Genomic DNA, 18,309 nt, shown 5'->3' on the forward strand with positions numbered 1-18,309 from the left:
TCACAAATTTCATATGCTATTTTTGTTATCATTCAATTAAAAATGTTCTGTTATTTCTAACTTAATTTCTTTTTTGACCCATTGGTTATTCTGTCATTTATTGCTTAATTTCCAAATATTTGGGAATTTTCTAATTATCTTTTTTGACATTTATATCTGTTTTATTTAACTGTACTTTAAAAATACAATCTATATTATTTTAGGAGGTCTATATCCAACAAATGGTCTCTTTTAGTGAATAGTCTTTGTACAATTGAAAAGAATGTGTATTTTGCAATAATTTATATTACCTATCAGATTTTGTTACTTATGTTGTTTAAATATTTTATTTTTATATATTTTAAAGCTAGGTTAAAAGTTGTGTTGACATTTAGAATTATGAAATAATCTTGATGAATTGATTCTTTTAATTATGAAAAGTTTCTCTTTCTCTCCAATGACACTTTTTTTTTAATACTTCTTAAAATTTTTTTCATATATTAGTATACTATACCAATTTTCTTTTGTTTACTGTTTGCAATGTATATCTATTTCCAACCCTTTAAAAAATATTTTTATGCCTTTATAGTTCTTGTTTTTGTTGTTGATTTGGTACATTTATAAATTGCAAAATGGTTACCACTATAGCATTAGCTAACACCTTCATCCTGTGACATAATTACCATTTCTTTTTTAAGGTGAGAACATTTAAGATCTATTCTCTTAGCAACTTTAAAGTACATAATACAGAAATATTAGGTATAATAACCATGCTATGCATTAGCTCTCCAGCACTTGTTAATCTTATAAATGGAAGTTTGTTCCCTTTGACCAATTTCTCCCCATTTCCCTCACCTCCCAGCCCCTGGCAACCACCAATGTACTCTAAGTTTGGCTGTTTCTCTAAGTTTGGCTTTTTTAGATTCTACATGTAAGCAACATTATACAGTATTTGTCTTTCCCTCTGACACTTATTTCACTTAGCATAATGCCCTCAAGTTTCATCCAATTTGTTGCAAACAGCAAGATTTCCTTCTTCCTCGTGACTGAATAATATTCCATATATGTATATCACATATCTTCTTTATCTATTGTTCTGTTGATGGGCACTTAGTTTGCTTCCGTATCTTGGTTACTGTGAATAATGTTGCAATGAACATAGAAGTGCAGAGTGTCTGTATGTCTTAGATGTGTCTTTTATAAATATCATATAGATGAGTATTGATTAATTATCTATTGATGATTTTAATGGAGTAGTGAATCCATTTACATTTAAAGTAATTAATTCATGAGTTTTATTTAAAGCTATAATTTAACACCTCCCCTACCCTATCCCCTATGCAACCCCACTTTTTTCAGTAATGATTCAAGATGCGATTTCAGTTTTCCTGAGGACTAGCCTTTTTCAGTTTGCTCTTAAACCTAGGGCCTTTAGAGGTTTCAACTAAACCTCTTTCACTAAGTCTGCTCCTACTTGATGTGTCCTGATCTCAGCACTGTGTGACTGCAGAAAACTCTGAGATTTTAGATTCTTTAGACTTTAGATTCTTTAGATTTTACATTCTTAGTTACTGTTTTCTGCTTGACTTCTAGGACTTGTGTTTAGGAATCTATAAATATCCTGAGGGGGACATACAGGGAGATTATTGAGCCTCCTTTTCTGCAGCTCCCTTTTCATGATTTCCTCAAACCGTGGATGACCCAGTTTCCCAGAACTCCAATTTTTGTTCCTTTAGTTCCATGCGATGATCAAAAGATCTGAGCATCTGCTTCCTCCACTACCTCACCCTGTACAGCTTATACTTCAAAGGGAAAAGTGATAGAGAGTATTACTCTTAGTTTGCTACTATTTCCTTCTCCCTGGAATTTTGATCCCTCAAGTTATAGCTACCTGAGTTGCATTCTGATCCCTTTCAAACAGCTGATTTTTTGTACTTTTATCCAGCATTAAAAGTTGTTCTCAAAGGGAGAGTTGGTCAAATACATACCACCCTGTTAAAGCTGGAAGTGGAACATCCTGAATTTTGTGATACTGATATCATTTGCACACACACACGCACACACACACAATCATTTGTATAACTGGCACCTGTATAAGGTCTTTTATTAGTTTGCATACTTCCACGATTTCTAGTAGTGCACTACTGCTAATTAGAATGTCAAATCTAATAAGTGATATAAAAGAGTCTTAGAATGTGAGCCTTAAGAAGGATTTAGTTTTGATTTGGAAAAATTTGGAATATCACATCATGCTCCAATACTCCCTTAATATTAATTTTGTACCTAATCTAAAATCCAATTTTAAAACACTGGAATTTAACTATAATTCCAATCCCAAATGTTTACGAAAGTCTCTAAGTCCTATTTCCTTTTCCTTGGGCATCACTCTAAACTCTTGTGTAGGTCCAATCTGGTGGAACCCAGGTATGAATGACCCCTTGGAATCTGCATTATTTTTCTGTTCACAGCTTCTCTATGGGTCTTTCTCAGGACACACTGCATGCCAGTCTGCAGAGCTTCCAGCAAGAGAGACTGTCTGAGATAACTGACCTGAAGGACCAACTGGTGGCTGCTGAGCACAGCCAGACCGAAGCCATTAAGGAGCGCCATGCTGCCCTGCTGAGGCTCTGGGAACAGCTGCTGGAAGCTTCTGAAGCCCACAGACAGGAATTGCTGGAAAAACAGCTGCCCCTACAGAAGGTAAAAAAAAAAAAAAAAAAAAAAAATGATGAACCACCATCAGTCCTAGATTATCTGTACCTTAGCCATGAAATCCAGAAATAGATACTGGAAACCGTGTTTGAACACTATAGACATTTAAGTGAGTACATTGCAAAGAATCAGGACAACATTCTTATGAGCAAGAAGCAATTCATTTTTTTAGATTGATAGGGAGTATTTTTTTGACTGACTTATCAGTTATCCAGCTGACTTATGATGGAAGCCAGGTACATATAATGGAAACAGGTAGGTGAGACAAGCGATAGAACATCTTACTGTATGGAAGAACTAATACTGGCATGTAGGAGTCAAAGTTGTCCTTGTCTTTTTTTTCTAACTCATATAAAAGGAATATTAGACAAGTATAACTTATGTTCTCATCTTTCCTAGCTGGGAGACCTTGCATGTGTCACTTAACATTTCTGAACCTTGATTTCTTTATCTATAAAATAGGGTAATATCACCATCATATCTGGTTCTATGTTATTACTATTAAAAGAGATAATAAATCTGAAAATGCAATATAAACTACCATGTTCTATATGGATATAAGTTACTAAAATGTTCTTTCTAGTGGTGGCTGCTAAGGTATTGGATGTTGATGATAAAAATATTAATAGTAAAAGGAAGTCAAGATGATCAGTGAAATTACTGAGTATTTCTAGACCATAAGAAGTATTGTACTTGGCAACAAGTTAAGGTAGGGAGTTACAGGAATCAGAAAACACACAAATAAAAAATCAGACCCTTAACTAATTTCTACTCTATTGAAGGACATGGAACCTACAGAAATTAATCTTAAGTGAAAATTTAAAGCAATTAATGGGCAACTGCATATCCATATCTATATATACACACACAGACACATATATGTACATACACACATTCTACATAAGAAGATACTTCACGTTCTGATTCTATTTTACTTAATTTTCAAACTGCAAAGAGTTTTGTTATTTTATTTTATGATTTTAAAATCTTTGTAAAATCTTCAGTTGATACATAATATTATGAAAATAATACGGCATTATTTATAGGTTTTCATGTCCTTCTTGGGTAGGGGCAATATTAGTTTTCTCTGTGTTTAGTCTATTTTAGTGTATAGATTGCTGAAATGAATACAGAGAAGGTGTAATGGTGTAATACCTTTGTAATCTCCTTCCATTTGGGTCAATTTTCTCCTCTTTAACTCCTATGTTTGGAGATGAAAACTGATTTTCATATCTGTATAACATAAATCTCTTTGAAAGTACAATCTGCTGACCCAAACTATATGATGTATTTTATTTCATTTTTTTGCTATAAATTTATTTATTTATTTATTTTTGGCTGCGTTGGGTCTTCGTTGCTGCACGCGGGCTTTCTCTAGTTGCGGCGAGTGGGGGCTACTCTTTGTTGCGGTGCACGAGTTTCTCATTGCGGTGGCTTCTCTTGTTGTGGAGCACGGGTTCTAGGTGCATGGGCTTCAGTGGTTGTGGCTCACAGGCTCTAGAGTGCAGGCTCAGTAGTTGTGGCACATGGGCTTAGTTGCTCTGCAGCACATGGGATCTTCCCGGACCAGGGCTCAAACCCGTGTCCCCTGCATTGACAGGGAGATTCTTAACCACCGAGCCAACAGGGAAGTCCCTATGTGATGTATTTTAAATCTAAAACGTTTCTATTACCTACTGTTTGGGACAATCCATGCTATTTCTCTCATTTAGAAATTCAAAGTCATTCAGAGCATATGAATAACTCCAAAGAGTATTGCATGGATAAGGATACAGGTTAGAGGGTAGGTAATGGGTTTAAGCGGGGGATTCAGGCATGAGATGAGCCCTGAACAAGGTTTAGAAGGAAGGTAGGATGAGAACTCATTATATGCAAACAGACATCAAAGAAGTGTGTTCTGCAGAAGATCAGAGGAGAGAAAGAAGAAATGCTTATCCCACAAATTATATTTTTTATTCAATCAATTATCCATTCATTCATTTAACATTTATTTGTGCATGTTTACTATGTACCAAGTAGACTTGGAACACAGACGTCAGAACAAGAAATCATGAAATCTTATCATTGAAATCTACCCTCGCCACTTTTGGAATCTTATAGCTAATATAATCCTAGAAGTCATCCAACTTCATTTGTAAGTGTTGGAAGAAAAAGAGAAAATGCTAGGATCAGGGCTTGTACCTTGAACTTGCATGTCCATCCATCTGATCACATGGTCTCCATTGGTTTTAATTCTGCCCTCTTAGAGTGTTGGCCCTGAAAATACTTGAAGACCGTCATTTTTATTATCCTCAGTCTTCTTTTCTGCTAACGAGCTTTATCAGAAAAGATGGAGGTGTCTTTTTTTTTTCCCTCTATAGGCCGAGGATCTATTCATGGAATTTGCACACAAGGCTTCAGCTTTCAACAACTGGTGTGAGAATGCTGAGGAGGATCTGTCAGAGCCTGTGCGCTGTGTCTCACTGGATGCAATTCGGCGGCTGCAGAAGGACCATGAGGGCTTTTTGGCCTCCTTGGCAAGGGCCCAAGGAGACTTCAACTACTTGCTAGAGCTAGACCAGCAGATTAAGGCCTTAAATGTGTCCTCTAGCCCCTATACCTGGTTAACAGTGGAGGTGCTGGAAAGGATCTGGAATCACCTATCTGACATCATCAAGGTAGGTTGGGGCAGAGCAGAGAGTTCCTCTAGCTATAGTGAGCATGCTCACTTGATATATTATCCAAGTTTGGGGACTTTTGAGAAAGAAAGGAACACTATTAATAATTATATTGGGACAGCAGTCATGCACTGAGACAATCTAAGAAAAAATTTGGAAATATGTTCACAACAGGCATAGCCCTATGCCCTATAGGTTAGAGTCTCAAGCATCTGGGTGTTGAGTGGTGATTCAAGGAAGCAAGCACGAGCTCCAGAAGATGGCTCTAAAAATAGGTTATGAGAAGTCCATGAGGCTTGTATATATCTTTACAGTGTATATACTCCAAGGCATTCTCTATTTTATACACATCTCCAAAAGTGCCTTTTTAATGTGTTTGTGTTTAATTTTTGTCTGTCTATAGTAATGCTCATTACGGAAGCTATGGAAAGTATTTTAAAATTTTACAAAGAAAAATTTCACTATAAAATCACCAGTTTCATTTGGCAACTCATTAGCTTTTCCTTTAAGGCTACTTTTATGTTCATTTAAATGAAATTTCAACTGGAAAAAAATTGAGTTGAGGAAAGATTTGCTTTTGTTACTAGTTTATTTGTTACTGGGCTTGGTAACACCTGTAAGTAGTTATGGGAAGTTGCATAAGCTTCTTTCACATTTCTGAGATGAGAAGATGTGGGCTGGAAGAAAAGTGAGCACACAGGCAATAGTATTGGAAGATAGGTGAGATTTGGAAGAAGGAAAATGTGCAGGTGAGCCTCAGAAACAGTTATTTTATTGCAAAGAAAGGTTTGCAATGTGCACATTACTATCTGTGATTTGGGGTTTTAGGAAAGAGAGCAGGAGCTGGAAAAGGAAGAGGCAAGACAGGTCAAGAACTTTGAGATGTGCCAAGAATTTGAACAGAATGCCAGTGCCTTCCTTGATTGGATCGTGCAGACCAGGTGTGCTGTGATACCCCCAAACTCATGATCCCTATGCTATACTTTCCATTTATTATAGGGATGAAATACATAACTATGGGAAGGAAGGGGAACTCTTACAGTATTTATGCTGTCCTAAAATCACCATATCCTGTCTGTGCTTTGTATTTGGAATCGACTGTACTCTAAATCAATCATTGCAAAATTGAGAAATGAGAATTTCATCTCGTTGCCCATTGTGTATTCTCTCCTTGATACTCTCACTTTTTTTCCCTCTTGCCTATAATTACAGTCTAAAAATAATAACAGTCCCTTATGGTTGCCTTCTCCTTGTACTTTACAAAGTATTTCTATGATCCATTATCTCAACTTTCAGAGCAACCTTGAAAAGTGTACAGAGCTGATCCTATTACCACTGTTTCCAAATGTGGAAAGAAGTTCAGTAGATAACTTGACTTGATCAAGGTCACATATGTATTTATTGGCACAACCAGAGCAGAGTACACTGTGAATACTTCATAGGAAATTATTATGTTGCTTGACTACTAAAACTGTGAAGAGAATCAAGTGAGATAATATATACTAATTGCTTTTATTAAATGCAAAATGTTCTATACATGAGAATAACATTTGTCACATCTTCTGGGGCAAATGACCTGGAAAAGAGGAAACTTAGAAGGTATAATAAATGAGTAAATGGTCAAAGTTGGTAAACTGTATTCAGCAGGTGGGTCAGCATTGTGGAGTTAAAGTGTTGGTTTAGACAATCCATGCTACTGTTCCTACAAACACATTGACAAGGATAAATCAGACAATGAACAAAAAGAAATTCTGTATCATGGCTAAATATAACATCTGACAGAAAGCAGAGGATACACAGCTCACCCTCCTCTGCCTCTGGTTTTGGTCCCTCCTCCCCTGGCAGCAGGTGCCCAACACTGAGCATATCATCTGACACCTGAGCCCTTCATCCTAAAGTAAAGAGATGCACAGAAGGCTCTGAGCTTCTCAGTGTGGGGGACACTTTGGGGACAGTGGGTGGAACAGGTTCATACTTTCGAGGTACAAAGAATTTAGAATGTATCATAAATCTGAAGAAAGAAGATCATTTCAGTAAACCATGTTAACATGTGATTTCACTTTTCTCTCTTCTGATTCCTGTTCTGGACCTCCATATCCAGGGATTATTTTCTGGATGGGTCAGTATTTTATGTTATCATGTTTGTTTTGTCGTATCATTCGAAATAATTAGTTAAGGAGGCCTTAGTACTAAAGCGTCTTCATCCCATTTCAATCTGATGGTCCCTAAGTAAAATGTGGGGTAAGAAAGAGAAGCAAAGTGTATATCATTCTGACCCTACACCCCACTAGGTGAAGTCTTGCCTACATTAGGTTAAGGTATATATCCAAGAATAATAACTAGGAGGGAAGTATGGAAGCTTTCTCGTAGGCAGAGAAGAACTGGGACAGCCTTACTTTCCTTTTCATTTGTTGCCAATAAACAGAGAGGGTTTGGTCTTGTGAAAATTTGGCATTGTGAAAATTCATTTCAGAAAGGCCATATAACTTGGAAGAACTATAGAAGTGTAGGGGTTTTGAGTTGGTCTGTTTGTGTAAAATACTGACCTCTGATATTATAAATAATGTTTTCCTCTGGTTCTTAACTAGATCTTTGCTGAAAGAAACAGGAACTCTGGAATCCCAGCTGGAAGCAAATAAAGTAAGTAATGTTCATTCATTAGCTCTAAACATTGCTGGAATTACAAAAAGTGCAAGAAAAACTATGCAAAGGAAGCTGGTGATTCTTTTCGGTAAGTCCCCTGGCCCAAAAGTCAAAAGCCTAAGGCTCTGGTGTCAACTCTGCCAACAATTTGCATTCTAACCTTTGGCCACCACTTCATGGACATGGATGCCAGTTTGCTTAAATCTCAACTTCAATTTCTGTATCTATACAATGGAGTCAATAATAACTACATTATAGACTTACTCTAATGATTAAGTAAGGGAACAAATGCAAAAGTTCCTGGCCTACAACTTGTAACATTGACAAATTTCTGTTATTATTTGATGTGGTAAGAAAATAAATTTGAATCTAGATTATCTCTTAATAATTGAGTGAAGCAGTGGGCTACACCTCCTAGAGAAATGGAAATAAAATCAAAAATAAACAAATGGGACCTAATGAAACTTAAAAGCTTTTGCACAGCAAAGGAAACCATAAACAAGACGAAAAGACAACCCTCAGAATGGGAGAAAATATTTGCAAATGAAGCAACTGACAAAGGATTAATCCCCAAAACATACAGGCAACTCATGCAGCTCAATATCAAAAAAACAAACAACCCAATCCAAAAATGGGCAGAAGACCTAAATAGATATTTCTCCAAAGAAGATATACAGATTGCCAACAAACACATGAAAGGATGCTCAACATCATTAATCATTAGAGAAATGCAAATCAAAACTACAATGAGATATCATCTCACACCAGTCAGAATGGCCATCATCAAAAAATCTACAAACAAGAAATGCTGGAGAGGGTGTGGAGAAAAGGGAACCCTCTTGCACTGTTGGTGGGAATGTAGACTGATACAGCCACTATGGAGAACAGTATGGAGGTTCCTTATAAAACTACAAATAGAACTACCATACGACCCAGCAATCCCACTACTGGGCATATACCCTGAGAAAACCATAATTCAAGAGTCATATACCAAAATGCTCATTGCAGCTCTATTTACAATAGCCAGGACGTGGAAGCAACCCAAGTGTCCATCAACAGATGAATGGATAAAGAAGATGTGGTACATATATACAATGGAATATTACTCAGCCATAAAGAGGAATGAAACTGAGTTATTTGTAGTGAGGTGGATGGACCTAGAGACTGTCATACAGAGTGAAGTAAGTCAGAAAGAGAAAAACAAATACTGTATGCTAACACATATATATGGAATCTAAAAAAAAAAAAAGAAAGAAAATGGTCAGAAGAACCTAGGGGCAAGATGGGAATAAAGATACAGACCTACTAGAGAATGGACTTGAGGATATGGGGAGGGGGAAGGGTAAGCTGAGACAAAGTGAGAGAGTGGCATGGACATATATACACTACCAAACGTAAAATAGATAGCTAGTGGGAAACAGCCGCATAGAGCAGGAAGATCAGCTTGGTGCTTTGTGGCCACCTAGAGGGGTGGGATAGGGAGGGTGGGAGGGAGGGAGATGCAAAAGGGAAGAGATATAGGAACATATGTATATGTATAACTGATTCACTTTGTTATAAAGCAGAAATTGACGCACCATTGTAAAACAATTATACTCTAATAAAGATGTTAATAAAATAAAATAAAATGGCAAGAAAAAAAAAAAGCAGTAGGCTAGAACAGTGTTTTTAACCTTCACCTTATTTTCTTTCCCCCCACCACCAGAAGAAAAATTTAACTAATTAAATATAATTTATCCCTAATGAGAGAACTTAATACTAAAAAGATGTTGTCAGACAGGATTGATTTTTGGAGGGCCACAAACCATTGTAATATCTAATATGTTTTCACAACTACCCCCCTCATCACAACCAATTCACTCCTCTCCTCTTTAGGAAAAGACATTCCCTTGTTCAGAAAACATGACCTAAATGCAGATGTTTGGCATATAATATGCCTGAATGACAGAAGAGTCTTGTGGAAGTCTGTCCAAGCCAATGAAGGAGACTGAAGTGTGAACACTGGGAAGTTTAAGTGGACCTCAGAGCTCAACCACAATCAATAGTGCAAATAATTCATGATGCAGATCACTGGGAGCATGGATCCTGGAAATCCTACCCTTCTTTATCTGCAGTATATAACTGTTAACACTTAAATTTATATACTACAGATTACCAGAATGATAGAAGTCATATCAGTTAACCTTTCCGCCACTTTAAAAATGAGGAATACAAATATAAGTGAGGTGGTTTTACTGAGTAGTTCATTTTTTACAGAGGACAGGAAAACTCCTGAAGATAATTGAAAAGGAACAATGAAGGGAAGTCTAAATTTATCAGCTTCTTACCTTCTGTATCATCCCTAGGTTTGGATCTCATACGCTGGGTGACTGCCTCTCTTTGTCTTTTTCCAGAGGAAGCAGAAGGAGATCCAGGCAATGAAGCGTAAGCTGACCAAGATTGAGGACCTGGGGGAAAATTTAGAAGAGGCTCTGGTCCTGGACATTAAATACAGCACCATTGGGCTGGCTCAGCAATGGGACCAGCTCTACCAGCTTGGGATGAGAAGGCAACACAGTCTGGAACAACAGATCCAAGCCAGGTATTGAGAACCTACAGCCAGGGCTGGGCAAGGGTGTGGGTGGTGTTAGGTATTAGAAACCTAGCTCCAAGAGCTAAAGTTTGGGGTACTGTACACAGGAGTTGCTTCAGTGATAGTACATTCACTATCCCCAGAACCGATATTCTCTCTCTTTACTGACCCACAGAATGACTATTTCTCTTTTTATAGGAGGCTATTATAAACTGGGGCACAGTGGTCCCATCTCCCTGTGTCTACTCACCATCCATTTCTCTGAGTCTATTCACCATCTTATATGACCTCTTCAGAAAGCGTTCCCTTTTGTAAAATTCCCATCGAAATGTCTAGAATGAAATAAATATTCAAAGTATAGAGCAGAAGAGAAAATTTCATTTTTTTTCTAAATAAATTAATTATATCAGAGCAGCCTTAGTTCTCCATAGCTATTTTGGCAGCATTAGTTATCTGGATCAGAGATTGGCAAACTTTTTCTGTAAAGATCTTGATAATAAATATTGTACAATTTGTGAGACATATAGCCTCTGGTTTAACTACTCAACACTGCTGTTGTGAAGAGAAAACATCTATTGATAATTCATAAATGAATGAGCATGGACATGTTCCAATAAAATTTTATTTATGGACACTGAAATTTGAACTTCTCATAATTTTTAATGTTTAAGAAAACAGACTTCTTCTTTTGATTATTTTTAATCATGTAAAAACCATTCTCAGTTCATTGACCATACAAAAGTGAGTGACCGACTGGATTTGGCCCATGGACCATAGTTTGCCAACCCCTGAACTAGATCACTTGACTAGCATAATAGTCACTAAAATTCCTCTCTTATTCTTATGGCATGTCTTTTTTATTTCTCTGTTTATTTCATGGGTTAATTTTTGTTTTTCCTTTCAGAGACATCACTGGTCTGAGTAAAGAGACACTACAGGAGTTTGAAACAGCCTTCAGGTGAGTATAACTTCAGAGTTGATTGGTTCTTTGTTTTCCAGACAATCAGAATGAATTTCCAAGTAATTATTTTTTTTTTTCCCTCAATGTGGTTTAGTAAGATCTTAATTGAAGATCTAGATATGTTATTTAGCTTCAAGTCTTGGCTTTTAGTATGTCTATGAGATTCCTTGATTTTAGGAAATACATTTATTTTATGTTCAACATTTTATTCATTTCCCTCCATCCATTAGGTTTTAAAAAAAAGTGTGGAAACACAGGCAAGCTCTCCACTCAACTGATAACCTTATGAAATATTACTAAAGCCCCAACTAGTGCAACAAAAACTATTCTTTTCTTTTTTAATCTGATTCCTATTGAACTTGATAAAATGTTTTTATTCTTTAGGCACTTTGATGAGAATTTGACAGGTCGCTTAAGTCACAAAGATTTCCGGTCCTGCCTGAGAGGGCTCAATTACTACTTGCCCATGGTGGAGGAAGGTGAACCTGAGCCCAAGTTTGAGAAATTCCTGGATGCTGTTGATCCAGGGAGGTAGGAGGAAGACCAAGGGCCAGACCATAGCAGGGAATGAGGCTTGGGGAGGGGGGGACAAGCACAGAAAGTAAAATGATCCATAAAATATGAAATTAATTCATCTTGAGAGTAGGAATATACAGACTACCATAAATGAATTGAGCAGCTTTTGGTGCCCTTTTAGGATTAGCTCAGAAGTTCATGGCACTAACTCCAACTCAGGCACCAGCTCTGCAATTTGTTCAATTCCTGGTTTATGTTTGATCTATGAATTTCAGCTGGTTCTGAGAAAGGAACTTGAGAGAATAATTCCTTCCCTTGTGTAAGATCTTAATGAGATATGGATTATTCAAAGGCCAGCTCCTGCAGATGGGGTTGTTGTGTGCTTGTGAGGGTGGAACAGAGTCATAGAGGGATTATGTTACTATTAAGGACCAATTCTTTCTTATACCAAGGACCAAAGAAGATCAGAAATAGAGGTCTTCAACTCAACTTGAAGAGCTTGAGATACTTAGAGACTGATGTTAGTGGAAAATCCCCAAATTCTACTTAGAGAGTCAGGCTGACTGACCCATGTGGAAACAGAGGCTAGAACTTAGGAAACGGTTTATTTGGTTGTAAGGGCATGAGGATGTGGGTCAAATAGAGATCCTAGCCCATAGTCTCAGAGAGCTGAGATGGGAAAAGCACTTGGAGAATCCAGCTTCTCTCTGTCTGAGATACTGAGTAGGATGAGAAAGGGATCTGCCTTCCTCTTTGTCTTAAGAGGGGACAATTCCTGATCTATTTCTCCAACAGAAAGGGCTATATCTCACAAACCGACTATACCGACTTCCTGATCGACAAGGAGTCAGAGAACATCAAGTCCAGCGATGAACTAGAGGATGCTTTCCAAGCCCTGGCAGAGGGCAAGGCCTATATTACCAAAGAGGACATGAAGCAGGTCAGATTCCAGTTTGCATCCACTCTCATTACACTCGCATCATAATCTACAGTTTGTTCATCTCGGGCTTGGCTGCCTACTAACCATAGGCAACCACATTCCCCTCCCCCACTTTTTCTCAGATAGTATTATGCACTAGATATCATTTGCTTTGCTCACTCATGTTGTCTTGACACAACTCAAAAACCTACAGTCAATCTCTAATGACTATCAATGTCAATTCCAAACATGCTACTTGGCTTTTAAGGTTATTTATTTATCCTGTTTATTTAATAAGTCAAATTTAGAGAATGGTGTAGATAGTGCAGCCAGAGTGAGATGGGACTCTTTGGATAAGAACTAAGTTGAAGAGATGAGTTGGTCTTATTCATTAGAAATTATAGATTTCTTTCTATAAGAAAAGCACGTGATAGGACCAGGGCTGGTTTCTTCTTCCAAAGTCTCTCCACTTCCTGAGTTTAGGGCATATTAGAAGCCCCAAAGAGCCAGCTATTTTTAATTCTTATTACTGTATTTCTTTTTTTTTTTTTTTTTTTTTTTATGTTTCAGGCCCTAACCCCAGAACAAGTGTCATTCTGTGCCTCACATATGCAGCAATACATGGACCCACGGGGCCGAAGCCAGCCTGCTGGCTATGATTATGTTGGCTTCATCAATTCCTACTTTGGCAAGTGATAAGCAGCTTTTCCTGGGTCAGAGAATCTTGGTGTTGTGGGAAGTATTGGGAGATGAAGGAGACAGGCAAGTACAGAGAGTGGAAAGATAGTCGTGTGTGTGTGTGTGTGTGTGTGTGTTTTACATTTATTGCAGGACCTGAAAAAATTCTCGAGCTTAGGAGATAAAGGCATTAACAAAATTGGAGGAGAGGAGGCCATGGGTTTATTTTACATGCAACTAGTCACTGCTGAGGGGTATTAAACAAGGTCTCTATTTTTCGTTTGTTGGGTTCTACCTATCCTTATTATTTTGGGTTTTTTTTTTCTGATTATAGAATAAAGTATTTCCTTTAAAAAAACATTTTTGAAGTTCTTTTTGATAGAGCAATATGAAGTAAAATGTTCCTGACTCAATTGGGTTTCTATATTTCTGAGAATTGTACTGTAATGTAAATATAGGCAGCTAATTACACTGTAAATAAGTGCTTGGATACAGTAGATACATAAGATGCAAGATAACTTACAATGTTTCTTGAGCTTGAAATGTGTTTAAATTCTTACATTTGAAAATGGAGATATTTGATATTCTGGGAAACCCCAATATTTTAGTCTATGAAATGGAATCACACAGAGAAGACCAGCACAACACACATTTTCTTCTCAATCTGTCCATTTTTCATACTTCCCCATTAGAGTGAATGTTATTACTCTCAGAACAGCAAAATATGAGCATGGCAGGTCTTCTTTTTGTCCTGTATGTCCCTGAATTTTCTCCAAAATTTTAATGTGATAAAAAGAATCCTTGTTTTGATTTACTTATATCTCCTATTAGTGTTAAGAGTCAGTAGAATTTTTATAGAATTAAGGAAAAAAACAAATGATCCAATTTTGTTCCTATTTATGGCTGAGTAATATTCCTTTATATATATATGTACCACATCTTCTTTATTCATTCATCTTTCGATGGACGTTTAGGTTGCTTCCACGGAGTGAAGTAAGTCAGAAAGATAAAAACAAAGATTGTATATTAACGCATATATGTGGAATCTAGAAAAATGGTACAGATGAACCTATTTGCAGGGCAGGAATAGAGACACAGACGTAGAGAACGGACATGCGGACACAGAGGGGGAAGGGGAGGGTGGGATGAATTGGGAGATTAGGTTTGACATAAATACATTACCATGTGTAAAATAGATAGCTAGTGGGAACCTGATGTATAGCACAGGGAGCTCGGCTCGGTGCTCTGTGGTGACCTAGATGAGTGGGATGTGGGGGAAGGAAATCCAAGAGGGAGGGGATATAGGTATATATATAGCTGATTCACTTCACTGTACAGCAGAAACTAACACAACATTGGAAAGCAATTATACTCTAATAAAAAAAAATAGCTCAAAAAGAAAAAAGAAAAGAAAAGAAAATAAACAAGAGGTGGTGCTGTTTCCAAATAATTTCCAGACCAGGTTTGATCTAAACAGGTTTGAATGCTCACATTCTGTTCTGACTTGTCAAAATTTATGGTGTCATTTGCTTGTGAGAAGACTTAGCTCATTTCTTTGCTCAGTATGAAACTGCCTAGCTGTTTTTGTATCCTGCACGAACAGTCTCCACCTCCCAATCCATGTATATTGCCACTTGGTTACCATTTCAAGTCTCAATCCCATTCTTTGTATAGAAATTAGTCCTTGCTAAGGGACAAATCCTGTCACAAGGAGCCATTTAAAGAAATTTTGGTTAAAACTATAAAGCTGTCTTTGCTGCTAATAATGTATAAGTGTTTTTACTGATTTTTGCTTAAACAATTGGGTGCTATGAAATATGACAATAAAAAAAGTATTTCAAAAAATGTTCATAAATGTCTAAATTGTGTTACCAAATTATGAGTTACCAAATATGATTACAGGTGAAAATATTCATAGCCCAGTAAGCCATCAAAATTCAGTATCATTTAATATCACACTGCCCGAATATGGAAAATCTAAAAAATGTATGTTTGTAATAACCAAAGGCAAAGGTGACTATGGTTCCATTCTTCTCCTGAACCCTGCCAAGTATCTGTAAGTCCTAAATCAGATTATTAGGCATGTGGTGAGTCTTTAAGGCAAAGGACCATTAGTACCATCTCATAAAAAGAGATTAATAATGTAGAGGCTAAAGAAGATAGTATTTATCTAAAGAATCAACAAAAATGCCCTAAGAAGATGGTACTGTTAGAGTTACATACAGCATCTTCTGAAATCAAATTCTGACCACCCATACACTCAAGCAAAAAATGGTAATATGGGAATTATCATACATAACTTAATTGGGGACTATAAATATTCAATTTATAATATTATAACAATTAGAACTTGTATCAAATTTTCCTCTTGATCTCAGGGTTAAGTTCCTTATATTTCATAGTGATCTTTTCTTGACGTTCTGTTTACTTACTTTGAACTGGAATCCCTGCTGCTTCTTGGTAACTCTCTTCTTTACAATTTATAGAGGGGAACCTGCCTCTGAGACCCAACCCTGTGGCTACATTCTTGATTTTTCTTTTATGATTCCTACTGCTTGGTTGGGATTCAAAAACTTTTCCACTCTTAACAGAACTCTCCCTTTTACATTTTATGGGCTTCCCTGATGCCAAACATTTGCCTGGAAGCCATCTGATTCTTTTTTGCTATAGCCTGATCCATTTCCCACTATCTACTCTTCTCAGGTCTCTGGATCTAGGTCCATCTTCCTACATTCTCCAGTCAGACACTGTGCCAGGTAACAGCACTTTACTCTTCTTTAGATGGTTATATCATGAAATATAAGATGCTGGACACTTCCGGCGCTGGCTTCTGCCAGCATGAACTAGTTAACAAATATGTCAAGCTAAAGTGATACTGCCTAGAAACTCCAAATAATAAAATATGGTCGGGCTTCCCTGGTGGCGCAGTGGTTGAGAATCTGTCTGCCAATGCAGGGGACACGGATTCGAGCCCTGGTCTGGGAAGATCCCACATGCCGCGGAGCAACTAGGCCCGTGAGCCACAACTACTGAGCCTGCGCGTCTGGAGCTTGTGCTCCACAACAAGAGGGGCCGCGATAGTGAGAGGCCCGCGCACCGTGATGAAGAGTGGCCCCCGCTTGCCGTAACAAGAGAAAGCCCTTGCACAGAAACGAAAACCCAACACAGCCAAAAATAAATAAATAAATAAATAAATAAATAAATAAATAAATAAATAAATAAAGGAATTTCTTTAAAAAAAATAAAATAAAATATGGTCATATTGGGTGTTTCATGTATGGCAGACTCTATTATAAAGATTTTATCTTAATCATCACAAAAAGGCCTACAAAATAGATACTGTTAAAATTTCATTTTGCCATTGAGAATGGAGGCACAGAAATGTTAATAAACTTCCTCTAGGTCACACATATAAAAAGTGGCAAAGCTAGGCTTTAAAATCAGGAAATCTGACTCCAGAGCTTTATGGAATTAATTGACTCTTTAAAGAACCATGAGTTGGGCATATGTGGTCATGTTCACATCAGAGGAACCTCTGCTTTGCTATGTGTATACGGGTGTATATAACTGGGAGGAGGATTTGTTCTTTTTAAGCACATGGCCATATTCGCAATCCAAGGAGGGAATTTGAATCACCTAGGCACATTTTGTAAACTATTTCTGCCTGTCACCCCAGATCAATTGTGTCAAGGTCTATTGAGATGGCTTCCAGGAACATATACTGAAAGACCCCTCATGTGATTTTTATACCCTTTCATACTTAAGACTACCACATTTGGAAGGTAGATTGACCTTTGAGTATTACATAGCAATTTTTAGAACATCTTTACCCATCATTGCTGAGTGTGCATTTAGGGAATGTTATGCTAGATGAACTGAATACGTTTTGGAAATGAATTTGCTCAAATACCTCAATGCAATGAGGAGATTACTTCCAGACCTAGTGAAAAGGAACCTAGAGTACATGGCTTTTCTCCCCTAACCCAAGTCCTTTCTGCCATTTAACTAAATCTCCTACTTCTCTACAACCTATTCTCTTCTCCTGGACTCGCTTTCTTCCTGCCAAATTTGATTTCCACCGAAATCTCCCTAGAGGATGTGTTTCTTCCCTGAGAGCATGGAAAAATATGGATTCCTATCTGAAAAAACATTCCCCCAATGTAAGTTCTTTCCTCTCTCTTAAGTCTTGTCCCACTTCTAACTCACTGAAGAATCACACGAATCTGACATTTTCGAAATCTCTTATGTTTCAATTTCTTTTAGTTTCCAATACCTGTATCCTTGTTCAGGTCTTTTTGCCTTTCTTTAAATGATGGCAATGGATTTCTTACTGATCTTCTTGCCTCTGTTTTCTGCTTGGTGAGATTTATCATCCTCTCTGCTGCTGGATTAATCTTCCTAAATCACTTCCCAGATTCAACTCCACTCTCTGCTCAAAGGTATACTGTGTCTTACCTTCCACTGCCAAAAGCATCAAGTCTGAAGCAAGGTATTCACAATGCTCTCCTCAAAGAAATCTTAACCCAAGTTAACTTCACCCATCATTTGTGAGATATTTTTGTCCCTCTGGACAACTCACCCCACTCTGTAATAAGCCTATATTGTCTTGTCACTGAGACTGTAGTTATTCTGTTCCGTCTCCTTAGAATATATGTACTTTATTTCCACTTAC

The 18,309-nt window shown here is 37.3% G+C and overlaps 2 protein-coding genes across 2 annotated transcripts in view; one reads left to right on the plus strand and one right to left on the minus strand.

Moving 5' to 3' along the window:
- The window catches only part of SPTA1 (spectrin alpha, erythrocytic 1), a 76,449-nt gene extending 59,560 nt beyond the window's left edge, over positions 1–16,889 (plus strand). The window contains exons 42-50 of the mRNA XM_082449174.1: positions 2,470–2,679; positions 5,052–5,348; positions 6,177–6,291; positions 7,921–7,988; positions 10,385–10,572; positions 11,468–11,521; positions 11,816–12,055; positions 12,836–12,980; positions 13,530–16,889. Coding sequence (XP_082305300.1) covers positions 2,470–2,679; positions 5,052–5,348; positions 6,177–6,291; positions 7,921–7,988; positions 10,385–10,572; positions 11,468–11,521; positions 11,816–12,055; positions 12,836–12,980; positions 13,530–13,655 — 1,443 coding nt within the window. The 3' untranslated portion in view covers positions 13,656–16,889. The remainder of the gene's footprint in view (positions 1–2,469; positions 2,680–5,051; positions 5,349–6,176; positions 6,292–7,920; positions 7,989–10,384; positions 10,573–11,467; positions 11,522–11,815; positions 12,056–12,835; positions 12,981–13,529) is intronic.
- The window catches only part of LOC309654817 (uncharacterized protein), a gene marked incomplete at its 5' end in the record, with an annotated part of 165,772 nt that overhangs the window by 87,334 nt on the left and 60,129 nt on the right, over positions 1–18,309 (minus strand). The gene's annotated exons all lie outside the window — the stretch shown is intronic.

This window comes from Balaenoptera physalus (assembly GCF_965194825.1).
Source record: "Balaenoptera physalus genome assembly, chromosome: 1".
In the NCBI taxonomy this organism is placed as follows: Eukaryota; Metazoa; Chordata; class Mammalia; order Artiodactyla; family Balaenopteridae; genus Balaenoptera; species Balaenoptera physalus.